The 27,716-nt window shown below is 38.0% G+C and overlaps 3 protein-coding genes across 4 annotated transcripts in view; 1 reads left to right on the top strand and 2 right to left on the bottom strand.

Annotated features, from left to right (window-relative positions):
• phka1b (phosphorylase kinase, alpha 1b (muscle)) overlaps window positions 1–174 on the top strand; it is a gene marked incomplete at its 3' end in the record, with an annotated part of 22,496 nt that extends 22,322 nt beyond the window's left edge. Inside the window, exon 29 of the mRNA XM_079847347.1 lies at window positions 166–174. Coding sequence (XP_079703473.1) covers window positions 166–174 — 9 coding nt within the window. The remainder of the gene's footprint in view (window positions 1–165) is intronic.
• Window positions 175–2,672: 2,498 nt separating this feature from the next.
• Window positions 2,673–23,949, bottom strand: LOC307174456 (phosphatidylinositol-binding clathrin assembly protein). 2 transcript variants are annotated; one of them, XM_079898275.1, is made up of 19 exons: window positions 23,161–23,949; window positions 19,907–20,049; window positions 19,576–19,651; window positions 19,386–19,488; window positions 19,144–19,237; window positions 16,093–16,204; window positions 15,809–15,915; window positions 14,740–14,781; window positions 12,165–12,250; window positions 9,105–9,138; window positions 8,772–8,914; window positions 8,488–8,585; window positions 6,641–6,757; window positions 6,507–6,537; window positions 6,259–6,391; window positions 6,032–6,055; window positions 5,868–5,924; window positions 4,053–4,169; window positions 2,681–3,950 (listed from the first exon to the last, which is right to left on the bottom strand). In XM_079898275.1, exons 1-19 carry the CDS (start codon window positions 23,288–23,290, stop codon window positions 3,936–3,938), a joined length of 1,662 nt encoding a protein of 553 aa, XP_079754401.1. In that variant the 5' UTR covers window positions 23,291–23,949; the 3' UTR covers window positions 2,681–3,935. The 2 variants fall into 2 exon arrangements, with proteins under 2 accessions (XP_079754402.1, XP_079754401.1); XM_079898276.1 differs by lacking the exon at window positions 14,740–14,781 and having other exon boundaries at window positions 2,673–3,950.
• Window positions 23,950–24,061: 112 nt separating this feature from the next.
• rab38c (RAB38c, member of RAS oncogene family) lies at window positions 24,062–27,503 on the bottom strand. Its single transcript, XM_079847277.1, has 3 exons — window positions 27,208–27,503; window positions 26,270–26,550; window positions 24,062–24,813 (listed from the first exon to the last, which is right to left on the bottom strand). The coding sequence occupies exons 1-3, from the start codon at window positions 27,398–27,400 to the stop codon at window positions 24,646–24,648; spliced, it is 642 nt and encodes a 213-aa protein (XP_079703403.1). The 5' UTR covers window positions 27,401–27,503; the 3' UTR covers window positions 24,062–24,645.
• Window positions 27,504–27,716: the final 213 nt, after the last annotated feature.

Here is a 27,716-nt window from a genome sequence, read left to right as displayed (position 1 = left end):
AGCCAATAAAAATCCAACACGAAACGGTGTATTGATCAATGCGACATGGCGCTAAAACTTAAAACTACTTTCCTCAAGCTCCACTTACAAAATTTGCATGCCAAGTTGGCCTCTTCCCTAGCCATGACCGTGTATTCTCCTCTATCGCTTCTCCTTTTTTTTCAGCGCACATAAACCACAATTTTCCAAAGTGTCTGAAAATTCCAAAGTGTCAGTCTATTTGTTCACACTAGCACATGCTAATGACATTTTATTTTTCTACCCTAATTTGCATCATAGCCTACAATTTAATAGGTGTCATCATCGTACAGTCTACATACATGACGTACCCAAGTTTATTAGATCCATGATTAGTAATGACCTTATAGGATTGCTGAAATCTCACAGTCTGTAGCAAGCATAACTCATCCAAACTTGTCAACAAGGCTACTTTACGCGAATGCAAGTGCATTAGCAGATAGTTGCTGAATCGCAAGGTGTTTTATATATGAGAGGCCGAAACTAGCACATCCAGTGCAAGTAGGCTTTGACTATTTCATTTTACTTAACATATTTTATTTGTCTGTTAAATTGAAGAGAACTTGGTTAGGATATTGGTTTACTTGTGGCCTTTTTGAGCACTTGAGCTTAACTGAGATTGTTTGTAGACGTTTAAGAGGCTTTCGTATCGACTTAGATTTATTGCAATATTGAGTTTTATTGAGGTGCTCAGTTTTATTTTGATTTTAGAAAATAAACATGTTTGCTGTCCTCTGACAAATCAGCTGTTTCTTGTTTTTCACTGGCATGCCTCTTAGATGTCGAGAACTAGTGCGTCTTGAGCTTACATTTAGTACAAGTAAAATACTTAAAGGGATACTTCACCGATTAGTATTAAGCTTTGTATCAGTAGAATGACCGTGCTTCCCTCCCTCATGTCCCCCTGAGATGAGAGATTTCTGTATTGTGTGTCTGGAAAAAAAACTCAGATGACGCAAAAATCTTAATTTTGCGTCATCGGAGGCTTTTTTGGCCAGAGGCTCGAGTCTACAGCCAGTAGTACGAGCTAGTTCCGCATGTTTTCAACCCGCCCATAGGGCGTGGGATCTCACGATAAAACGGCGTCTTTAGTTGCCTAGTTGTATCATTTCTTCCGATACTGCCCTCTGTAACTGGTAGGCGTGGTTTGGGAGTGGCCTCGTAGGGCAGCGAAGCAAGTGCATTCTGGGAATTGTTGTCTTTTATCCACATGAGCCAAAAATACATTTTCTGGCTTTTCTCAGTCTAGAAGGCACCAACTTCTAAAATAATTTCACATTTCTACTACATAAATGACCCAATTTAAATACACATTCATCTTTCCTGTTAAAATCAGATACTTTTACTCAAGTCATATTGGAATTGGTGACTTGTAACTTGGAGTAATTTTAGCTGTAAGGAATCTGTACTTTTACTCAAGTATGGTTTTCAGGTACTCTTTACACTCCACCAGCTTCATCAAATATGAGTTTGGTCGGCCAAGTAGTCCTGCCCACCACTGAATGTTGGGCTGCACAAAAGTGTTGACTGGTTAGCATTGGCGAATTAGCCAAAAAGCATCTTTCTCCATTGCTAGCCGTTTGAAAGTAGCCACGTATTCTGGTGGTTTTCTTTTAAAGGTGTCCTGTTATGCCTTGTTTTTGGGGTGTACTAGAATATGTTTTCATGCTTGATTGTTAAAAAAAAATTCATTATTTTTCACATATTTTACATTATTACTGCACCTCTTTCCCCAGTCTGGCTCGAACACGCCGATTTAGATGAAACCCCTCCTTCTGAAATACGAAATGTGCTGTGATTGGTTAGCTGGCCCGGTGTGTTGTGATTGGCAGTGTTTAGCATGTGTTCGGGAAATGTCCTGCACCTCCATAACTGCGATTTCTTCTCTAGTGTAAATATTGAGGATGTCAATTTCAAACCAATTCAAGTCCGATTCAGACCCTGACAATGTTAACGAAGAAGAGGATTGTGTAGAACGGATTTCATGCACAAACTTTGCAAGCACGGATTTCACAGGGCGTTTCAGAGTGGCATGTTTGTAATTTTCTTTTACATTATAGATACGATGTTATCCACCATTTAATCGTGATATTTGTCGGAAAACTAAGGTAATACAAACAGTAATCGATCACAAAACCATGGTTAATTCTCCTAAGGAGCGGTGAACCGTCTTACAAAAGCAAGAGCTAACAAAAGCTACACAAATAAGCTGTTTTCCATAAAGTTCTTGTAAAGGGGATTCTGTTAAATAAAATATCTCACTTTGGAGTGGACTTTGAGCTTTGTAACCTTGCAGATATTTTATGCTCAAACAGCAACATTGCATACTAACTAAAGTTTAAAAAGTGGAAAAGCATAATAGGATTCAAGCTTCAGTTGAAAAGTTGGCTTCTGAATAATTTCAGAAAGTGGAAAAGCATAATAGGACCCCTTTAAGCTTCAGTTGAAAAGTTGGCTTTTGAATTATTTCAGAAAATGAGCCCTGTGACCAACAAAAGCATATGATTCTTTACACATTTTTGTTCATCATGATAATCTTAACAAATGAACTCAACTTTTATGAATTTTGAAACCTAAATACAGTTGCCAGAAGTAAAAAGCTAGGCTATAAACGAACTTCACCACGGTCAAATGACTTCAGTGTCACCACCACTAAGCTTCCAACAACTCTTTCAGTCTTTATTTAAAAAACCTTTTCCCAGAATGTTTGAGTAAGAATAGTTTGCAAGAGCGCAAGTCTGTGAAAGCGGACTAGAGATTAGATGAAGTCTAATAACCCTGACAACCTCTGTTGTCCCATTTAGCCACTTGTTTCTCTAGACAAGTACTGCTGTATTTTATGTCAAAGAATAAAACGTGAAAATATCTTGAGCCTTGTCTTAACCTTCAGAACAATGGAACCAGAATAGTGATATATATCACTATTCCCTACATTACTCCACTGATGTTCTCAACTGAATGAGTCAAATACGCTGAGTGTATGTATTCTCTAGCGTCTAACTGTTGAGTGTGCATTGGCTGTACACTCGTTATTGAGGTGCATTATGGGAGTGAATGAGTGCACTTGATAATGTCCAATACTATGGTTTTGGACATCACTATAAACAGCTGTCCCCTCAAATAATGCACCATATAAGGGTATATGGGGCACTTTTGAACACAACCATAGTCATTGCCTTGGTATCTGACATGCACTTTTTGCCAGATATTTAATAAATGGTATCATTTCCATACAGAAACATACTGCTGTATTTTACTTTAATCCAAACAGCCATACCTTTACCATACCTGAATGAGGCATTACAAGTCATGTAGAAACAAATCGAACTTTTAAGGTGAAATCCAAAATGTTTGGGGACAAGACAAATGTACGAAAAGTGACCTGTACACATTTCTCCAAGACTCAAGAAATTGAGATGCCATCCGCTGTGGCACAATCAACATTGACAGTGGTTGATTCGAAACACTATTCAGGCAATGTGCATACAAAACCTTGGCTTGGTTTAGACATTATAAACATTGATTCAAGTGTGCACAATTACAACAATCACTTTTCCAAACAGGGGGGAAGGGGAGGGGCTTGACATCATGACAACTTTTCATTCCACTGCAATTCACTGTACACTGTCATTCCGTTTGCATCAGCCAGTGACATCATCAAAGAGGGCTGCCTAAAAACACTAAATTTTGACACTTAGAAATTAAAGGTAACATGTAAAATGACGGAGGACTGTTATGTCGTTGGATGGAGGGAGTATGTTACAAACACACGGGCTAAGGGGTAAAATGCCACATGAACATCTTCTGTCTCTTTGAGCCATTTGAACCGTTTCTCATGTCTGCCTTGCCATTTTTGGTTTTGGATTGGTTGATGTTTTTCCTCGGGCGTATGTGTCAGTTCAACATGCTCCTCAGTGCTACATGAAGTGCATCTGGAAAAAAAAGGCATCTTATTATCACAGGTCACAAGCAGAGGTACGTACAGAAGAACAGCCTTTGATGTAAGAAGTGAGGACGCTCTTGGACGGGAGTACCTGAGCTCCAGGGATTGGGGTGAAGGGATTGGTGGTGCGGAGGATGGGCTGGTTATATATCATAGGCTGGGGAGCCATCAAGGGCATTGACCCCATCTGCCCCACAGGAGGAGGAATCTATAGAGCAGCGAAAAAGTTCAGCGTGAGTGTCGGACTTTTCGGGTCGTTAATATTATTTAGTTTGGAAGAAATTAATACTTTTATTCATCAATGATGCAAATTGATCGAAAGTGGCAGGCATTTATAACATTTCTATTTAGAAATGCTGTTCTTTTAAACGTTCTGTTCCTCAAAGCAGGGTTTCCCACATGGGGGTTCATGAGTTGATTAATAGCTTATAATTATATTGAATGTACAAGAAAAAATGGTGGCTTCACAATAATCGCGATTATCAAATCAAAGGCTCCAGTTTAATAAATAACTGTAGTGTGTTTTGGAGTGAAGCACGCAGCAAATTTCATTTCATTTCATTTATCAAATATATATTTTTTTATTTTACAGTACAATTGTATATTATAATTGTAATTTACAACCGTAATATATCTTAATTTTATAATTAGAGTTAAAACATATTACAACAACTACAACTAAATATTACTGACATCAGCAGATGTGTCGCTAAATTATTGAAATATTAACTTAAAAGTACTTTGAGTACTTCATTTTATGTCTAAGGGGTCCTGCCTCAAAAAATTTATCAGGGTTTCCACAAAATAATAAGAAATGTTTCTTAAGCACCAAATCATCATATTTGAATGATTTCTGAACATTCAGTTTTGCCATTACAGGAATAAATCACATTTGATTTAAAATTAAATTAGGGAACAGTTTAAATTATAATATTTCATAATTTCGCTTTTTTTTTTTTTACTGCATTAAAGGGATAGTTCACTTTGAAATTAAATTTTGGTATGTTTTAGCTTACCTGAAGGGCATCCAAGATGTAGGTGTCTTTTTTTCCGCGGTAGTTTCAATTTTGATATTTTTAGGTCAAACTGTTCTTGTCTGTCAGTCATTTAATGCAGGTCTATGGTCACGGTCTCAAAGAGCATGCACAGAGTCCAAATTAAACAATTCCCCATCGTAAGTACACATTGATGGCCTAAGACACGAAACAAGCGGTTTGTGTGAGAAAACGAACAGTATTTATATCGTTTTTACCTCTTACAACACAACCACGTCCAAGTGATCTGAGGGCGCGAGCGCATCCTGCTGTGTGACGTGTGCGCAGACTGGTGCATAGATATATATACACTAGAGGTCGCCTTGGCTACGGCAGTTCATTGGAACGAATGTCTTTAATGCGACATCTAGTGTATATATATCTATGCACCAGTCTGCGCACACGACACACACCAGGAAGCGCCCGCGCCCTCAGATCACTTGGACGTGGTTGTGTTATAAGAGGTAAAAACGATATAAATACTGTTCGTTTTCTCACACAAACCGCTCGTTTCGTGTCTTAGGCCATCAATGTGTACTTACGATGGGGAATTGTTTAATTTGGACGATGGGGAATTGTTTTAATTTGGACTCTGTGCATGCTCTTTGAGGGGGTGACCATAGACCTGCATGATATGACCGTCAGACAAGAACAGTTTGACCTAAAAATATCAAAATTGAAACTACTGTGGAAAAAAAGACACCTACATCTTGGATGCCCTTCTGGTAAGCTAAAACATACCAAAATTTAATTTCAAAGTGAACTATCCCTTTAAAACACCTTACCGGCCCCATACTTCTGAACAAAAGTGTATAAAATAGTTATGTAAATATATTGAACCCCGAGCAAAATTATCAAGCTGAAACACGTACCATCCCATACACAGGCACTTGTGGGGTTGTCATCGGAAATGCAACCGGAGCTGGTGCCTGAGACAGACAGAAAAACGTCAGAATTAAGCGTGCGCAACTCATTTATTTTGATAGTTCTTTGAATTTAGTTGATTCAGTCATGTTTATGTTCAAGCAGGACTTACATAGCCAGTATAAATCATTCCATTCTGTATCATTACAAAAACATGCAGAAGAGAGAAAGACAAAGACGTTACTAAGAATCACACAGAAATTATTTAGTGTTGTATGTAGTACACAGTCTCTTGGATTTGAAATCGCATACATATTGTATTCAGACATATTATACGGAATAAGCAGACTGAAATTTTCTAACAGGCGCATGTCTTGAGCAATGAGTAAATTGCCATACCATCTGTGGCATCGGTATGGGAGCAGGGGCCAGGTGTGTGTGGCTCCAGGGTGCCGTCCCATTCATGGCTTTAGACTGCCAGTGGGAACCTCCAGACGCTTTTTTCTCCAAATGAGTCCAATGAACTTCAGGCCTAAAAAAAACATATTCATACGTCAGACTGTTACAGATGTACACATTGCAATAATGATTGTTAATCTTGTCAATAAACCTAAAATATCATACGCTTTGCATGGTAAAAGCCTTACTTTTTGGCTGGGGGTCCTCCAAAATGTAAATCTATGACAAATAAAACATGCATTATGAGCACAGGGATCACGGTCTGTCGTTTAATGTTTAATTGCCATAGAAACAAAATAAATGAGAGGACTGAAAGACTCACTGCCCACAAGATTGGCCAAGGACGAATCCAGATCATTAGTAAGTAATTTTCCTCCATTGTAGAACTGTGTGCCTTGACTTTGGACCTGCGAGGAGAGGGTGGGCTTCAAAAGTGCTCCTACGGGAAAGCCAATCTGGAAGATAAAAACAAGGCAATTATTTTTCAGTATTAAAGCTGATAAAACTCCAGTTCAATATGCAGAGACAAATATAAAGGGCTGGGTATCAGTTTCTCAATTCAGATTTCGATTTGTATTTGTGGGAAGTATTTCAGACTGATTCAAATTGATAACTCGTCTTTTTCAACTATTCATTAAAAGAACCTAAGACATAAGAGTTGTTCGTACTTAGAATGGGGACGTTTTTGATTCACTAATAAGACCAGGTTGATAAGAGTCATTTATTCATGAATCGGACTACACTGGTCATACTGTATGTTTTTGATTCACTGACAAGAACAGGTTGATAAGAGTCATTTGTCCGTAAATCAATGCACTGCTTGGGGTGTATGTTTTTGATTCACTAAAAAGAACTGGTTCATAAGACTAATTTGTTCCTGAATCGGACCACGTTGTATGTTTTTGATTTACTAAAAAGAACTTGTTCATAAGAGTAATTTGTTCATGAATCAGATTAAACTGGTCGTGCTGTATTTGATTTACTAAAAACAACTGGATTATAAGAGCCATTTGCTCGTGAATCGGACTACACAGGTGACACTATATGTTTTTGATTCACTAAAAAGAATTGGTTCCTAAGTGTCATTTGTTTATGAATAGGACTACACAAGTCACGCTGCATGTTTTTGATTCACTAAAAAGAACTGGCTCCTAAAGGCCCTTGCACACTGAGTCCGAAATTCGCATCCGAAATTTTCGCACGTTAAAAAATAAATACGCCCTCACGTTATGTCAATCACACTTGTACACTGCCTCCGAAACTTTCGTCCGTCAAAAAAAAAAATCGAATCGGGTTCGATTTTCTGCGTTTTTCGCATCCGTACCAAGGGTTTGAATGGTGTTTTGACAGTTTAGAGCCACAGAATGACGGATACGAAAAAACGCATGCGAAAATTTCGGATTCAGTGTGCAAGGACCTTTAGTGTCATTTGTTCGTGAATAGGACTACACAAGTCAAAGTCACGCTGTATGTTTTTGATTCACTAAAAAGAACCGCTTAATAAGAATCATTTATTCGTGAATCGGACTACACTGGTTGGTTGGGGTGGTGTGATTTTTCCCCCAAAACCACTTCACCAGAAATCCTGCAGCTAATTTTATTGGTTAAGGTTACAATGACGGGTAGGTTTAGGGATCAGTGTTTGGTGTAGGCAATCAGTACTGTGATTGACATGACCCATAAAATCTTAAGAATTGGCTGTAGGGCGGAATTTCCGCTGAACTGGTTTGTGGGAAAAAAATCACACGTTGGGGTGTATGTTTATGATTCACTAAAAAGAAGTGGATCATAAGAATCATTTATTCATGAATTGGACTACACTGGTTGGGCTGTATGTTTTTGATTCAATAAAAAGTACTGGTTCATAATTGGTTGGTGAATTGGACTACACTGGTGGCAATGTATATTTTTGATTCAATAAAAATTATGTATATTTTTGCAATTTGTTCCATGTCGCCACAGGTCCAACAATTACAAACTTTTAAAAGTCAATGAACTCATTATAAAAATATGTAAAATACTCACTCAGTTGAGTCCCAAAGAAGTAGAGAATGTGCCATGTAATAAAGAATTTAAGAAGAGCAAGATTAAAATTGTATCAGAGAAAAATGCTAAAACACTCAGAATATAGAAATAGTAAACTGGACAGTTTTGGGCCAGTTTAATTACCTCCCCAGCTGTTGTTAGTGGCCGGTAGGGTGGTTGTCTGAGCAGGGGTGCTGGAATTATGTTGGAGATCAAAATGGTCATTGGTGAAGTTGTGCACACTGTTCAGGATAATGGGAAAAGAGCAATTAAACCTTGTAACGGGCACACAGTTACTTCTGCAATTACTTTTAACTCATTTGTCTTTGGGAAAATGTGTTTGCTAAGTGAATAAATGCATAGTAATACAGGGCAATGGTATTTCATATAGAAGTGCCACTACACTCGAAACACTCCAGAACATGTACCCGTTTGTGATGGTTAGATCAGGTGGACTGGACAGAAGCTCGGTGGCACCGCTGCTGGTGCAGCTACTGTTGGCACTGCCCACAGACTGCCCGCTGGGGGATACTGTCGGGGTCTGCATGCCAATGTCTTTGAGCTGAACAGCCTGCCGAGCAGAAATAACAGCATAAACCAACAACATTAATGCAGACAGTTTCAGTGAACGTGTAATTGTTTGGATGAACATTTGCAAAAAGGAAGGAGTTTGAAAATACGTTTCATGCTGTTGTGAAGTCTGCGCTCATTAGCAATTTGACAGAGAAATTATGTGACAAATGAATAAGATTAGATCTTACCTTTGCAGGCTGTAGTCTGTCACCCTCCACCTCCCTATGAATGCAAAAAGAGAATGATTCACTGGAACATCTAATCACGGCTGATAGACAAACTAACAAATCAATCGCGCAAATTAGTCAAGTTTCAGTGGGAAAACCTTACTGTAGGAACCACTATCATCATCACAATATTGATTATGAGCAGAACTGTCATGCCCATTCAAACTGGCACCTGATTTTTGAGCCAAGCATGATTTTTGAATAGATACAGTTGTATGATTATTGTAGGTAATAAAAAGGTTTTTTTCTAAAATGCTGGGGCAGAAATTAAAGGTCCCGTATTATGCCCCTTTTCACAAGATGTAAAATAAGTCTCTGATGTCCCCAGAGTGTGTATTTGAGGTTTCAGCTCAAAATACCCAACAGATCATTTTTTACAGCATGTTTAAATTGTCATTTTTTGGGGCTCAGAAAAACGCGCTGTTTCAGTGTGTGCCCTTTAAATGCAAATAAGCTGCTGCTGGACGACACAGGGGGCGGAGCCTCACGAGCTCGCGCTCAGTCTCTCAGGACAATTTCATCTCACGGAATGATGATAATATCAGAAACTCTAAGTATCGGTGTTCATTTCGAGTCGGACAATAATGCCTACAGAGTCAGAGTGCTGTATAGAAATGGAACAGGTATAGTTTAGTAGTTTAATTACGGTTATTATAACGTATTTGTCATCTGCTTGTATGTATCCATTATTTATTAATAGCCTACAAGTCTGCTGTTTCGGACCAGGTCCGAATGATGATCAAACATATATTGATGAGTTTAATAAAGTTTATTATACATCACACAAAAGATGAAGAGTCAGTTTTACTTCAGAAAATCACCGTAAGAGCTGAGTAAACACAGTAAGTTATTAGAAGTGCGCAAGTACATAAACGAATTTCGGTAGAGTTGAGGGAGCATTCCTGTGGGTGGAGGTTAGTCAAAAAACGGTTCTAGTGACGTCATTAAAGAAGGAAGTAGAGGGATGTAGTCCAAACGGGCCGTTCGCTGTAGGCGACTTCTGTTAAATAAAATATCTCGCTTGGCATTGAACTTTGAGCTTTATAATTTTACAGATATTATTTATGCTCTAACAGCAACATTACACACTAACTAAAGTTTGAAACATGGAATCACGAAGAACAGGACCTTTAACTTCTGTCATGACAACTCTCAGAGTGATTGGCATGGTAATGGATATGACAATGTTGATATATGGTCTTGGCGGAATAAATCTACTACACTGCTGCTGCTGAGCAAGTACGGGACTTGCTACTGCCAATTCATACATAACATGCTGCTGTGAGAAAGTAAGACATGCTACTGCTGTACAATATAGCGTACATGAATTACCCATAGCAGATCTATACAGGTGGAGCTGGGGAAGGTGGAGGGTTTCTGAAATGCTACAGAACTGCTACAGCAAATGCTGACCAAGTATTTAAAAGTTGAGCAGCGAGCTCATTGGCCACTGATTCAGCAGGAACCAATCAGCTGTGCCCTATAGAGAATGATGTGATTGCAAGCAGATTGAGTTAAGGACCCATTAGCCTGCACAATCTAGAGTTTCATGACAGAACTTTGTATATATCTTCAATTTCTGATAAAAAATTGATTTTGAGATTTGTTTGTGTCTCAAATGTTTATGTGGCCTTACGGACCGAGATTTAATTGGGAGGCATTTTTTCTGTAATAAAGAGAATACTAAAAGTAGCACAACTAACATAATCTTTATTATATGCAGCAAAGCAATTTTGTTTTAAAAAATAATTAAAATCATAAAAGAGAGAGGACATATTTAGACCCCCACAATTATGTGTCAAAGTCTGTAAATTTAAAAATTTTATATGAGATATTTTGACATCTTTATAAAAAGGCAAGTTTAATTAATGTCAAATGGATAACCTCAATATTAATAAATAAAATAAATTCATTAAGATGAAAACTGAAGGTGTAACGAAAGTATTTTTACATACAACTTAAATGCAGTGGATTTCAAAGAGGGTCTCAAGATGACTTACAATTATTTACATTTGAATTTTAATTCATTTTAAAAGTGTGATTTCTAGACCTGTGGAAATTCATGTAAATTAATAAAATCTTAAAAACTTCACTGGCATTTTTATAATGAATATACAGTTTTCTCATTGTGCTAAAAGTAGAAATTGTGAGTGAAACACATTTTTTAAATATTGTGGAAAATGAGGGAGACCTAAAAAGGTTTAGAAACACTGATTTAGAGTGATTCAATCAGAATGTTGGATGAGAATGGTATACATTTTTGTTTGCACTTTATTTTACAGTACGTGCATGTACTTACAGTGTACTTACCTAAGAAAATACTGGGTAAATCTAAGATAACTACAGGGATTAAGGTTAGGTTTAGGGGTAGGTTCAGGGTTAGTACCTAGTTGTTACCCAGTTCTAGTAATTACCTAGTTCTGGCATGAAACTCTATAGACGGCACAGGCTGCTACGTCTTTGACTCATTTGGTAGCGATCACATTATCTACATGGTACAACTGATTGGTTGCTGTTGCATCAGCGTCCAATGAGCTGTGGCTCAACATAAAAAAAAATACCCCCCAGCTCCATCTGTATAGATCTGCTACAGGGGTTAAATCATGTATGTTTCATGTGCAGCATGTCTTACATGTTCACAGCATTATCTGTGAATGTATTGGTAGTAGCCAGTCTCGGTACTTGCTCGGCAGCATCAGCAGTGTAGCAGATCTATTCCGCCAAGACCAAATACATTAACATTGCCATATCCATTACCATGCCAATCTCTATTACCATACCAATCTCCCGAGAATTGTCATGACAGAATTACTGTAATAAGTATTACAGTAGGGCAACAGGACTGTAAAATAACATTGTTTTTTAAAAAAAATGTATATATGGAATAAGCATGAATACAAAGAGTACAATTCAAAGAGCTTAGTTGGCAGTTGTGCCTAGTTTCAATACTCATTTTCATCATTCCTGACATATGTATTTGTCATTGACCCTTAGACAGAATCCCAGCACATATTCAAGTACCTGCTGACAGTAGAGGCCTCTTTCATTTTCTTGCCCTCCAGAGAAGCCAGATGTTGTTCCAGAGCATCTAAGAGACTGTTGGGAGCCTGGTGGTGAGGTCAAGAAGGGATGAGGCAACACAGGTTTTAGGCAACACAATAAACTGGTTAAAAGTAGCAGCAAAAAATGATCAAAACAAAACACACACACACACACACTCAATCATTTGCACCTAACATACTTCTAACTATGAATCGAAAAATAAGGAATTCATACATAAACAACTACATGTATATTCTACTGTTCTGTCTTTTATTCTTTCTCTCACACACTCATACCTTCACACACACAAAGGCTGCGTAACTAAGAGAACCTAATAGTGGTTATGAGTCTCTGAAAACAAAGGGGAAACACAACAGAAGTAATTTAAGTGGAAAGGGCTTAAGCTTAAAAGCTACACATGCAAAACAATATCTGTTTCCCATGCAAGTTCTCCAACAGGCCGTTTAAGACCTGTGAGGTCAACTGAGATCACTTGAGAAGAATTAATACTATGAAAAACGGAAAGCAGACTGACCTACAAGGAGATTGTTCTAATCATGCACAGGATATAAACACACATACTGCACGGGTATCAAATGCCACAGCGGAACCTGCTAATCTTTGGATTCCACTTGGATTTCTTGGAAATCAATCAGGAGTCAAATTTTAGCTATGCCGCTTTTAGTGCTGATTGCAATGTCTGCGTGGACATTTTGATAGAATCTGAAACACTTGGAAGCCAAAGCAGGTTAACCAAAGAAAGGCAAACATTGAGTGAGACCAGTCCACGCTGCCAGTGTTTTATGCTTGTATTGCAGTTTCGCCCAAAAAGAGCAACGTCAATTGAATCGAAATGTCGGCCGAAAGGATTCGGCACGCGGGCATGTGCGTCTGTTCTTATACAACATTTGCCTTTGGGCCACGAGCTGTGTCCGGTGTACATGCCAATTCAGAGGAGGAAATTTCATGAATAACAAAAGAGCAGATTTCTCAGACGTGTAATTTGAAGGAAGACACAATAGCGGGAGCGTTCTACTGAGAAATCTGAAACATATGCAACGAAACAACACACTATTAAAGGAGAGATAAACAAGGAAGAGAAGTTAAGACAAGGGTTCTACAGGAGCAGGAGTATACAAAAGGCCGTGATTAATATCTATCTTACAGCAAAGAAAAGGCACTTAAATAGGACTTATGAAATAAGCCTAATCAATGGTGCTAATGATAGAGTACTTGAGAATAGAACGCAGGCCTTCTGAATACTGCTTCAGCTTAAGTAAACAAGGCACTCCTTCCAATAAAATGTTTTGTTGACATGGTTGAAGTACCACTTTGTAGTGTGCCAGCCCAACACCTTCAGGAGTCCCTGTCCAATGTAAATGAAAATGTCAAATATGCCAAATGGTGGCAAACTGAAGGGGGACGTCAATGCCCGGCACCCTGGCAGAATTGTTAAGAGACGCAGGAAAACCAGGTCTATATTTGGCAGCGCTGCTGACTATAAAACTTCGTGAGGTGCCAGGCAGAATTTAGTCCCCAGCTCCAGTTTTAAGGCATTCTTATTTATTTGGTGCACATTCACTGTTCTACCCAAGAAACTATCCAAGCAGAATACCCTACCAGTACAGAGATATATGGCAAAGGTGAGTGCTTCCAGGTTGGGAGATGTCTTTATTTAGCGAGCCCGTGGCCCGCGACGTCAGACTGGCCACGTACAGCGTGGCAGAGATCATCGCACAAGCACCGTTTAGCCATATATCAATCCGTGTAAAAGCCGCCTTTTCGCTGTCTCTGACAAACGACAGACCGTTCAAACGGAAGTCATTCATTTCCAATGGAAAATTGCACGGGACGCCAAATTTGCGGACTGGATTTGAATATTTTAACTTCTGCGATTAGCCTGTATGCAACGGTTGTTGTGTATTCCAATCAAACTATAAGCACGACGTGAGTTTTTTTACTAAATACTCTGTAGAATTAAGTCTAGAATTGTTAAACAGTTATTTACAATGATAAGCACTGGAACGAGATTTGTGGACAAACAATCATTCCTTCCAACCATAGTGTTGGTGAATAAGCGGAGGATAAACGCTGTTGCGCTCAGTCGTATGCGAGTGTCAGAGACGGTGAAAACGTGGCTTTTGGAAGTACAAGCAGTCAAATTTCTCATGGGTATATGCCAGTAAGAAATAGTGGCTTGAGGGGCAAGCACTAAGCTTTAATGAGACCTTAACTGACTTTTCATTACTGATCAAATGTGGCTATAAACAAGGCAACGGCTATCAGAGATAGCACCTGTAAAAATTCACATAGACTATAGCTTTGGTACCCATTTACCTCTGGCGACAACAGAAAATGCAAAACAGCACATCTGATTCCTTGGGAGTGCGCGGGTATGGAGTAAGTTTCTTGAGGCCCCTATCCTAAAAGTCTGATAGATGAGGGGGAAATCAAAAGAAATCAGGGCTGGGGATGATGGTCTATGGGGTGAGGCGTGAATGAGAGATCAGGGTGAAGCCACATGAGAGAAACTGAGATGAAATGCACCACTAACCTGTGAGAGATCTGGGATGTCAACCTGATCAATTCCAACTTGCTGTGACACAAAAGAAAAGGAAGGGAGGGAGAACGGAAAACAAAACGTGAAACCAAACGGTAAAAAGAGAAAACCGAGGCACGTGGAGAAGGGAGAAAGAAGAATTAAGAAAAAGAGCCATTACTCCATGCAGTGTATGAGGAACAAAAAAGAGAGAATGGACGACTGGATGTACACACACACACAGAGACATTGAGGTTCTGGAGATGGTGTAGTAGATGATGAGTGAAAAGACACTTGTAGGTCAATGGTGAGATATTTACATGACTAGGTGAGAAACATCCAAAAGAAACACACAACTAATGTTGACTTTGGAAAAAAGACAAGAAAAACAAATGGCATACACACATTGTTATACAAAGAAAGAAATGTGCTCTTAAAGTCAACTTTAGTCAGTTTTTGGATAGCACTTCACCCTTTTCCTGAAGAGTCATATTATTCAGCCAGAAAGCAAAATAAAGGATTTAACAAAAAGAGAAGAAACCAAACAAAAAACTCAAGAAGGATGTGCTTAGCATTTTTCCCCAATGTATGCCTCCATACACATCAAAATAATGGGCTTTACAGACAAAAGTAAACAGCTAAATTCCAACCATCACACTGGCACAGTTGTCAAAAATATCAGGTGCCCGCTATTCATTCGTCTCTACAGTAGCAAAGCTTTATCTTTGAGGCTTATCTTATCTTGTCATTTATGCAATTGTTTATCCAATAGTTCCTAGGAGCCAAATTGACAACTGTGCCCGTATCCAAACTGCAAAACAAAGGTTCAACTCATCGTTTGCACATTAAAGGACTGTCGTTGCAATCGTGTCATAGCTCTGTTCTTGCTGTTGTTGAGAGGGACAGATAGATAGAGAGACTTTCTGCTAAGGCATGCAGTGCAGGCACCAGAACAGGCAGCATGAGGGGGGACCTCCGATACAGGTTCTTGGACCAAAAGGCAAGAGGGACATTTAGCAAAAAAGGGCCTGAATAAGATGAGCCCAACCATCCCATGCATGGATTAGATCTGGAGATGTGTTACCTCTGCCACCTTGAGAAACTCTGAGAGCTTGGTCATCCTGATAAGAAACTTCTTGTATATTTCCAGCGCCTCTTTGCATTGATTCTTCTTCATATTAAAATATTTCTCTTTGAAGTGAAGAAAAAAGTCAATTTAGCAAGTTGCAATTCTCTTTGAAGAACAAAATATATTTTTAATACATATAATATATTCATATATAAAAGCTTCTGTGACCAACGGCTTTTGCGCTGCACACTGAATTACCGAAATTACATGGAAACAAAGCTCTGAGGTGAATGTATTACCTAGCAGATTAATGACACCCTCGTTGTAAGCAGCAAAGATGCGGATAGAGTCCTTGAAGAGCAGCGTGAAGGCACAATTGATCACCCCATTGGTCAGTTCATTAGAGCTGGCCTACAGGGAAGCACAAAATCACAAATGTAATCAAAACATGAGCCTTTAAATGCCAGCTTGCCGTTTCTCTGCATTCCTACTAGGCGTCTATAAATCATCAAGCAATCTCAAGCTTCCAAACTCTCCTGCTGTTGCTTCAAAAGCCACATCTGAAGCACCATAATGGGTACAAGGGATGTATCTCAATAGCTGTAAGGTTTTGATTGCACAAATTTGTGTTTTGTAAAACCACACTGGTATACATTCAGGCAAGAGTCAACTCAATTCAAAGGTTGAATTATGTTTAAAACAGGATTGTTTGTCATAAATATCAGGTTAGGGAAGACTGTCTGAGTGATTTCATGTGCTTTATATCTTGTAACTTAGTTCAATTACAATTTTTTTTAATTCAAAATATTTTAATTGAATTCATTTTTTTTCCCTAAATGTGAGTGTTTTTTTTTAATATATATATATTTATAGAATATTTATAAACACACTATCATTCAAAATGGTATGGTATGGTAATATTTGTTTTGTTTTTGAAAGAATTCTCTTATGGTCATCAAGGCTGCATTTATTTGATCAAAAATACAGTAAACAGTAATATTGTGAACTATTACTGTTTTCTATGTTAATATATTTAAAAATGTAATTTATTCCTGTGATGCAAAGCTGAATTTTCAGTGTCACATGATCCTTAAGAAATCATTCTAATACACCGATCTTCTGCTGAAGAAACATTTGTGCTACTTAATATTTTTGTAGAAATCGTGATACATTTTTTTAAGGATTCTGTGATGATTTTCTGTGAACAGAAAATTCATCAGAAAATTTAAAGAGGTGGTATAATGCCCTTTTCACAAGATGTAAAATAAGTCTCTGATGTCCCCAGAGTGTGTATGTGAAGTTTTAGCTCAAAATACCCCACAGATATTTTTATATAGCATGTTAAAATTGGCACAGGGGGCGGAGCTACAACAGTTGGTGTCCTTTTACCTCACACAGACATGCACTGAAAATTTCAAAAAGATTTCAGCCTTTATGTTCAAACCAGAGTCAGACAAAGATGGAGAGACTCAAGAAAAAGTGACAACATGTAGAATGCAACAGGACATTTCTGAATGGTTAGTTGACGAATTTAGGTAGCTTATGTGTAGTTATCTTCTAGTCATTGATTAGCATATTCTGTCATGATAATCTATAAATCGCGTTCCTGGGGGCGGGGTTTATGTACATTTTTGGGTTAGTGATGTCACTAACCCGGGAGGAATGTTGTGTAGTCCCTACCAGCCGTTTGTTGTAGTCCTTAAAAAGCCATTTCTTTAAAAGCAAATATCTCCCTTTGCTTTGAACTTTGAGCGTTGTAACTTTGCAGATGTTGTTTATGCTCAAACAGCAACATTACACACTAACTAAAGTTAGAAAAGTGAAATCATAATCAACCACCCCTTGAAATGATATATATATATTTTGTAACATTATATGTCTTTGTGGAATAAAAGTATTAACTTTAAAAAAACACTCAAAAATATATATAGGCCTATAAATATTTGATACATATTTAAATTATTCTTTACTGCTGAAATGTCTACAATGGGCTGTTTAAAGACAATATTCCCATTGTGACATCTTAGCCCCTGACACTTTGACGACATGCCCTGCAATTGGAAACATATGTGTTTTTATTCATAAGGATAAATGAGAAAAACAGCCGTGAAAAACTGCAGAAAAGGAAGGGCAGACGTGAGACAGACAGAAGACAGACTAAAGAACTAGTCCTGAAGATAGTAATCAGGGGCCGTATTCACAAAGAATTTTAAGGCTAAAAGTAGCTCCTAACTGGCGAATTTAGGAGCAACTCCTAAAAATAATGGGCGTGTCACTCGTAACTTTAGGACTCCTAATTTTTTTGACTAAGAGTAATTCACGAAGCATTTTAGCCCTAAAAGTAGCACCTAAGTCTGGGACAGCTTAAAAGAAGTCGAGAGGACTCCTAACTCACTAAGACCTATTCACAAACCGCTTTTTGTGGCATTTCACGCTGCGATGTTTTGAAATGCGTATGCGGCGGCTACAGGAGCTTGCAATCGCGAGGGAACAATTCTGCATTGTAGGCATAACTATAGGGATGCACCAACAACAACCAAAACTAGGCTACATGTATGCATGTAAACTAATTGTAACGTTTCATTGTGAATCAAATTAAAATGTTCTTCTCTTTGCAAATGTAGGCAGAGGCATATAGTGACAGATTAATTCAATAATGTTGCAAAGATACTCATATGTTTCATTAGGCTACTAGGCTATTTGTTTAGCCTTACTCTTTATTCATTTAGGCTATTTATTCAGTTATTCATCATCTTCTGTCCTTCGCACTACTTGTGTAGCGCACGCATTCTCAGACCTGTCACCTGTCACTCATCATCGTAGGGAAGGTGTTTGGAATCATTCCCGCGTTACAATCATCAGCCAATCAAGGTGGTCACTTCAGTCAAGCTCGTGCATGAGTAATGACGTCATCCATAGCAACGAAGACTCACTCTTAGTTTAGGAGTTGTCATTTTTCTTTACTAAGAGTAGGTCTGAAAGGCGTTGTGAATAACTTTTAAGAGAAAACTCCTAGCTAAAATCTTTTAGTGCGATTTAGGAGTACTCCTAGTGGTAAGATAAAATGCTTTGTGAATACGGCCCCAGATGTTTATTTAAATCAGGAACACACTACACAACTTTCTGTTAATTCTGTCAACTCCGAACACACAAAATCTTTAGACTGGTGCAGAAATTCGGCAACTATTGCCGAATAGTGTACACTATAATGTAGTGTATTCCAGCTTTTGGTCATAATTACACTATTCTACCTACAAAAATACTGATAAATATCATGCATTCTTGTTTTATTCCCACACAATGTTCAATTTTAGATCTGAAAACTGAAACATAGTGTATGTATTCTGTACCTCAAAGTCCAGAAGAGCGTCCAGCTGATTCTGAATGATAGGTAGAGTCTTCATCAGCTTTTCTATGCTCATCGTGCGCATCACTCCATCGGTCCTGCGCAAAACATATTGATGGTGTGAGGTTACACATAGTTGAAACTGAAAGGTGTGACCAGTGACCACAACTGTACACCTTCAAAGGCTGCCGTTCCAAATGTCGCAATTTGTCTTATTTGTCTCATTATGGAATATTTGCCCCATACCCTCTTTTCATCTTGGTGAAATCAACTGCAACGAGTCTGTAGGACAGAGCCCTCTCGGTCAGATACCTGCTGTAACGTCTAATGTAGATGGACATATCGTAACCTAGAAGAGAAGTTCAATGCTTTAGACATGCAGCATAAATCTGGTCCATGAATGCACTTATATTGAAGTATTCATTATTAAACATACCTTGTAATGCGCCTTTATCTACGAAGTTATTCAAGTTAAAGAGTGTGCTTCTTGATGCAAGGTACTGGATAAACCTCTGGATGATGAAATGTAAGATACAGACAAGCAAGTGAAGGGGGATCAATAAAGCAAACTGGGTAGAATAATAACAATAGATGCCTTCAGAAAGAATATAAAAACAAGAAATTTTTAGTTTCACAACAACCCGAAAGATTTAATACTTCAAAAATCTGATAGAATGGCCCTGGCAAGTACTGTTACATTGATTTTGTGACACTCTACGGTCCACTGAGAAAGTGACAAGAAGAAGAATTCAGCCAGAGACTCTTACCTCATTGCCGTACATCATAAGGTGGTGTGTAGTAATGAGAGCTTTAAAGACCACCACCCAGCTTTGATTTGCTGTCCTCTCAAACAATGTGTCAGCCAAGTGAGGTATATTCACGTTCAGCTCATTGGTGCAGTGCATTAGATCTGTGCAAAAACAGGACAGGAACAATGACTTTACATGATCCAGAACAATTACATTGTGGTTGAATAAGTATGTGGGCCTACTCATTAGATGATATACACTACCAGTTCAAAAGTTTGGGGTCAGAAAGATTTTTACATTATTACATTATTCAGCAAGAATGCATTAAATTGGTCGAAAGTTACATATTTTTATTTCAAATATACGATGTTCTTTTGAGCTTTCTATTCACCAAATATCCTGAAAAAATGTATCATGTTTCCACTGAAATATTAAGCAGCACAACTGTTTTCAACATTTATAATAATATGTTTTTTTTTAGCACCAAATCAGCATGTTAGAATGATTTCTTAAGGATCGTGTGACTCTGAAGACTGGAGTAATTATGCCGATAATTCTACATCATAATATTTCAACATGCTCTTGTTTTTACTGTATTTTTGAACAAATAAATTCAGCCTTGGCGAGCATAAGAGAATTTAAGAAATCTTATGGATCCCAAACTTTTAAATGTATAAAAACAAATATTTATATGTGTGTGTGTGTGTGTGTGTGTGTGTGTGTGTGTGTATATATATATATATATATACACTTCCCAGCCAAAAAAAAAAAAAAAAAACCCTGTTTGGGATGTACTGGAGGAGACTTTACAGTGCTTGAGTCTTGCATTGTCAATACAAGATCTTGACCAAAAATCTTGATGGAAATAATACCACAACATTTATTTACATCAAGAGGTCTCCTCCGGCACATTCCCAAGACTTTCAATGAATTTAAGGTCCGGACCATTCTTTTACAATTTGAGTCTGATACATTTGTACATTGCCATCCTGGAATATGGCCGTGATGTGTCTTCCTACATGGTTGTTTAAGAAATGAAAAGCTACACACTCCAACAATTAGGGTTAGAAGGAATGTTCCCACACATATCATAGGCTAGAAACATAATAACCACTGAAATAATGATCCAATCATAGACTATATTTGACTATAGACTATATACATGAATAGTTCAGATGCAAAAGCCTCTAAATGCCATCTGAAATTTTCTTCTAGAATGATAATTTTTATCAAGCTCGTATATTTAAATTCAATAATTTCACTTAAATGGCAATGAAGATTACCTATTAATTGTAATTTAAGTGAAATTACTGAACTTAACTATACAAGCTTGATAAAAATGATCATTCAATAAGCAAATTTCAGATGGCATTTAGAGGCTTTTGCATCTGAACTCTTCACATAGACTATCGACTATCCAATATTTGCCTATTTAAATCCAAACAGCGACTTTATTTTTGGCCAGGCAGTGTATATTTTATGCATATGGAACAGGTCTGGCTATTTCAGCTACACCCATTACTAACAGGTGCATAAGTAAAATAAGAAATATCATCCAATTTACTTAAACGTTTTTAGTAGAATCTGGTGTACCAATGAATGTGAAGTCCATAAAGAAATTATTTATGAGTGAGTCTTGTGAATAGCCTACACAAAGCCCAGACCTGAACCCTTTTGAAAACCTTTCGGATGAATTGGAAAGCTGACTACGATTCAGAGATGCTCTTCTGGGAGCAAATCCATGCATTCATGTTCCAACATCTAGTGTACAGCCTTCCCAGAAGGATTGGAGCAGTTAGTGAGTACTAACTCACTGTTAACACCAAACCAAATGTTCAATAAACAGGTTGTTTTGCTCAGATGTCCACATACCACATTGATATAAGGAAAACATCTTTCATTCTATAGCTTTGTACAATTTAACCATCAAATATGATTCAAATTCAAAAAGACATTTCATACCTACTATGTTTATCTGTTGTCTACTTCAGTGGTTCATAATTATATTAAGGTAAACTGCCAGAAATGAGCTGTTTCACCATGATAGAACAATCCATAGTGATGCCGGTCTGCTATCTAACATGACATTGCTTGAATAGCGGTTACTCAAAAGTTACACTTGATTTCTCCCTAATTAACTGATAATAAAACCTGTGTCGGTGAATGCTAGCACATATTCAGAGAACACCTGCTACCTTTATTACTTTGTAGGAGGCTGGCAGTTTATTAGATCTGCAGGCTGCTTTCTTTATGTCTCCCAAAGGACATCTGCTCTGGACTCATTAACTGACAGCTTAATTGATAATCTGCTCCATTAATCAACTACACTTATTTATTATTAGTGAACTGAAAAAAAGCTAATTTTGACCAGTAAAGGAAGGTGCATCCTCACAATGGTGGGTATGATTAAAAAAAACTGACCGCAAATGCAAATATCAGTCATACCATGCCAAAATTAGCAATAGTATTTCGATTTCAGAATCAAATATCTCCGTCATTGTGACTCATATCTGTAAATAGGCTATAAATATCTACAATGACACTTTCTGCATTAACCTTAACAAATGTAACACAGCATATGTTCAGTTAAAACAGATTAAGGTGATGCAATATGATAAGCTACAAACATCACTGCATTGATACTGCTGTCACCTTCAATGACTCAGACTAGGATAGCAAACACTGTAAGTCAACAATGGAGAAATAGCAACAACACCTTTAAAAACATGAATAAAGGTTTAAGTCACGAGCAATTTGCACCTTGCATTGTGTACGCGAGCTAATCTTCATCATGCTATGCCCTTGACATTGTATGTTTCCTATAAGGAATCAGCCTTAAAATTATTAAGTAGCCTACACGTTGGCTACATAAGACTCTGCATAATTATTTAATAAGCATCTGGTTGTGATATCTCAAATGTGGCATGCATAATATCAAACTGATTTAAATGTATTTCGAAAAAAATAATAAATAAATAAATAAATAAAAACGGTCATGAGGTCCCTGTCGTACGCAAATTGGCCAGTGTGTCAATCACGCATTCTAATCAGCATTACGGACTGTGAACGTGCCACGGTGACCTTCGGTGAATTGATGAAATGATCTCTATAATGGCTGTCAAGAAATAGGCTAATTTACTGTGATTATAGGTAAGGTTGTAAATAACAGCAAATGATCGGTCAGCAAGCAGTGAATCTAAATGGAAGCCGAAGCACAGTGCAAAACACAACGGGTGACATTTCGCTGCGTTTCCCCCCCTGCTTTAACCTACAATCAAGGTGCTTCTTCTTGGGCGCGCTGACTTCGTGCGTAGTGGCCTTGCACACGGCTTTGCTGATGGCAGATCCGGTCATGCTGTGCTGAGCCGCGGCGATCCGGTCCGTGATGGACTGTCCCGACATATTACGATTTTCAATAAATCGTCCCTCAAACAGATCTATTCACTGCAGGGGTGTGTGTGGGAGCCTGCTCCGTGGGTTTAGTCGGTCTTGCGGAGAGCGCTACCCTGATACGAACCGGACACGGGCGAGGATGCTCTGACATTCAGATAACGGCAATCACCGCGCGCTGAAATGATGACAATATAATGACAGATCGTGATTTAAATAGGCCTACCCGTTCAGCACGCGCAAAAAGGACACCGTGTTACTCGCTAGCCTCCGGTGTTGCCGGTTAACCATGTAACTGCTGTTTAAACGAAGCGTACTGCGAACGAAAATGGAGCAAAACCGGTTCAATTGGAGCGTTCTTGATGTCTAGCCGCGGAAAATCTCGCCCTGATTCATTGCATGAGCGAAGTAGGTGCATCACGGAATTTGATACCAAGCATCATTTTCCAAATTCCTTCAGCGCGCTTTCGCGTTAACGTATATAGGCTAAATGCACGCGCTGCTGAGAATATGAACTATTAAATGGAGATTATCCCAGTCAGACAGTTGCAGCAGTGGTCCGAAATGTGAAAATTCAGGATCTCGTCGATGACATCTTTGATGAAGCAACAATTCCAATTTCCTATTAACAGTCGGACGCTCCGCGCAAAATGGCAGTATCAGAATCAGGTGACTGGAGAGGGGGGCGATTGGCCTGTGTCAGAATATCTGGGGTGGGCACCTTAAGGTGGAATTTCCGCACTGCTTTAAACCCCCTCTGTACATACAAGAATGCATCAGACGGCCATTTCAGAGTCTTTAATGGTGCGCCTTGCTTCTTTTCATTGCACAAGCCTGGATTGCGCAGGACTACAATAACATATTCAAGAGCTTACATGGAGGAAAAATACTGCATGCTTTATTTTTTAATGCAAGAGGTTGCAGGATAACATTCCTACACACTGGAGCTGTGCGTGTATTAAGCCATTCTGTGTGCACATGATCGCTTATTTAACTGAATCAGAGGCCACTTTTTTAATAAATATGACATGCAAAGTGTCCACACACAAAACAATAAGAAATGCATATTTGACCTAGATTAAAATAGTACCTGACTAAAAGCGTAGAGCGTTCACCTGTAAACGGAACACTGATGAGTCAAAGCGTTCAAATCGAAGCGCCACCAACACTGTCTAATTATGTGAGATTTCACGCTATATATAATCAGCACAATCCTTTTTTCACAGTCCCCGCCATTTTGTTGCATTTCTTGTCTCTTGAAGATGAATCTCATTGTTTTGGGTACCATTAAATGGCTGAGTCCTCTTAAATCTATAACAAACTGCTATATATTTTCAGTTCTTTCTCACTGACTTTCATCCTCCTATTCAAAATTTGGAACAGGCCGTGCATCTGCCTCGGACCCGTTCTTTGGTGTTGTTGTTGTACCCGGGGAGGGCCACCACATCTGGGTCTGTGTTGCTGATGATGTTCTCCTCGTGGGTTAAAATGTGATCCACCAGACATTTAGCTGCCGCCTCGATGTTTGTGTTCTCCTTCAGTGGGCAGAAAATCAAACAGAGTGTCATTCAGACAATAAGATCTCAATTACAGTCACACTCATGAAATATACTGTACATCACTGGTCAAAGGTTTGGGGTCGTTAAGATTTTTTCATGTATTTGAAAGAAGTCTGTCATGCTCAAAAAATACTGTTGAAATACTATTGTGAAATATTATTATAATGTAGGCTAATTTATTCCTGTGATGGCAAAGCATCATTACTCCAGTCTTCAGTGTCAAATGATCCTTCAAAAATCATTCTAATATGATTTTTGCGCTCAATAATCTTTTCAATATACTGTATGTTAAAAATGCTTAATATTTTTGATGAAAACTGTGATACATTTATTTTTAGGATTCTTTGGTGAACATAAATGTATTTGAAATAATGTTTTATAAGATTATAAGTTTATAAATGTCTTTACTTTCACTTTTGATCAGTTTAATGCAGTTCAATTTCTTAAATCAATCTTACTGACCCCAAACTACTGAAATGTAAAAGTCCCAATTGTAGGTCAAATATTATTCTAATGCATATTTATCTGGATATTTCATTCATGTAATACTATGACACGCGTACCTTACATACAAAACCATTTTTTTTTTTGCCCAGTCCATATGTAAAGAAAGCATAGTCTATTCAGCCCAGATCATGTGACATTTACCCCAGGATGAATGCAACAGTTGTATGGCATAACTTTTAATGCAACTCAAAAGGCCTGTTCACACCAAGAACAATAACTATAAAGATACCAATAAAATGAAACGATATTGTTGGAATCACTTTCAGAACAATTTTTTCCCCCCAGAAGATGAATGATAAAAACATTGACAGCCAATCAGAATCAATCCTGCTTTAAGAGCTGGAGCATTTAAAGTGCCAGAGGACATTACTGAAGCAGCTTATAAACAGAATGATAGTTATCGTTCATGGTGTGAATGGGCCAGTTTATGGTTGAAAATATATAAGCAAGGCAGTTGTAAACTGCATGGTAGAATTTAAAATTGTATTAACAAGTAACAAAAATAATAATAATAGAATAATGTACAAATAAAAAGTGCACACTCATAATGTGATTAAGGGTGATCCAGAGTTAAAATATTTCAGACATTATTGTGTTAAGCTATTTATTCCAGGAACCACTTTATAGCCCCATCTGCCTTATGCACATCATTCTCCTTTCACACAACTGTGTAACTCATTAAAGTGAGCCTGTAGATGGTAAACAAAGGCCTTACTGCTAACTAGCACAATGCATTCTTGCTGTATTTGTTCTAAATGCAAACACATACACAACTCCTGATTCTGCATCTGTGAAAATAGAGCAGAACCAATGGATCATCATGAACACAACACCTGTGAAACTACTAAGCAGTTTTTTTTTTTTTTTGGTTTTCATAGTATGGTCAGATACTCTTGCTTATAGGGACGCAAAATATACCCCTCACCTTTGCAGAGGTCTCAAACCAGCCCACAAATCCATTCTCTTTGCAGAATGTGTCAAGCTTTGGAATCTGGGAACGCAGCCCCTCACGTGATTGGTCAGACTTGTTGGCTAGAAGCACGGCTGGGACAGGTTTGCCATTGCTGAGAGTGACCTTTATGTCCAGGTCGTCTTTCCATTTCTGCACCGCATCAAACGTGGAGGCTCTGGTCACGTCAAATACTATGAGGGCTCCCACGGCCTCCCGATAGTAAACCCTTGTCATGTTCCCATAGCGCTCCTGTCCTATGACAAATGTGGGATGGCAAACTGGAGGTCAAACATCACTCAGACACAAATAGCATCATGTTTTTAATCATTGAGTGTGTTATTCTTAGTAATAAATCCTACAATATAGTTTAAGAACCAATGCATTTATCTGCTCCGTGTGTGTGTGTGTGTGTGTGTGTGTGTGTGTGTGTGTGACTCTCTAACTCTCATGTGACTTTAGCACGAGTGTGAGACTAGCTGAGATTAACACAAGACACATTCCTTCACATTCACACAAGGGAAATCAGTGGGAAGAGATTTCAGAGAGGCAATAGCAAACCTTATTATGATTTGTCATACTATACGGAGCGAATATTCAAAATAATCTGTTGTCTATATCTATTAAATATAATATAATTATATAGCCTGTAATAGATATAATAGATATACTGTAGATATAGAATTAAATATAATAAATAAATATAATAGATATAGAATTAAATATAATAGAATATATAATAAATATACATTAGATATATCTATATAATGCCTTTTGACCAGCTCCCTAAGCAATGGCAATGATTTAACATCTTTAATTAAGCATCTTATGAACTAAAGGATAAATCCCAGTGGGATAAAAGAAAAAAGTTTAACATAAAAAGTAACATTAAATATAATAATGGGATGACGTACCTGCTATGTCCCATAACTGCAGCCGGACCACCGTCTGTTTGTCCCAGTGAAGGACTTTCAGAGCAAAATCCACTCCGATAGTCGCGCGATAATGTTGAGAAAATACCTGATGAACGTATCGCTTGATTATTGACGTTTTTCCAACTCCGAGGTCTCCGATGACCAGAACTTTGAACAAATGTTCTTTCTGCATGATGACTTATAAAATAGCAAATAAACAACCGGATCATAAACGCAGTGACCTACTTTTTGTAAAGTTTGTAGCACGAGTGCTCTTATGTATCACAGCTTATCCATTGATCATTGTTAAAGGATTACAGTTTGTAAGAGGCACGCGCTCTTAAAAAGTTTATATAATGCTCAAAAGTTAGGTCAAACCGCTATGTCATGTTACTTCGAAACGGTGCTCGTCCTTCTTACTATATAGCCTACACAAGCACAGGTTCCCACATGCTTTACCTTCCTATTTAGTTCCACATATGAGAAAGAAAACAAAGTGGACGTATTTA

Source organism: Squalius cephalus (assembly GCF_949319135.1).
Source record: "Squalius cephalus genome assembly, chromosome: 17".
NCBI lineage: Eukaryota > Metazoa > Chordata > Actinopteri > Cypriniformes > Leuciscidae > Squalius > Squalius cephalus.
Note: the sequence above shows the minus strand (reverse complement) of the source record. Positions and strands in the feature narration are given on the sequence as shown.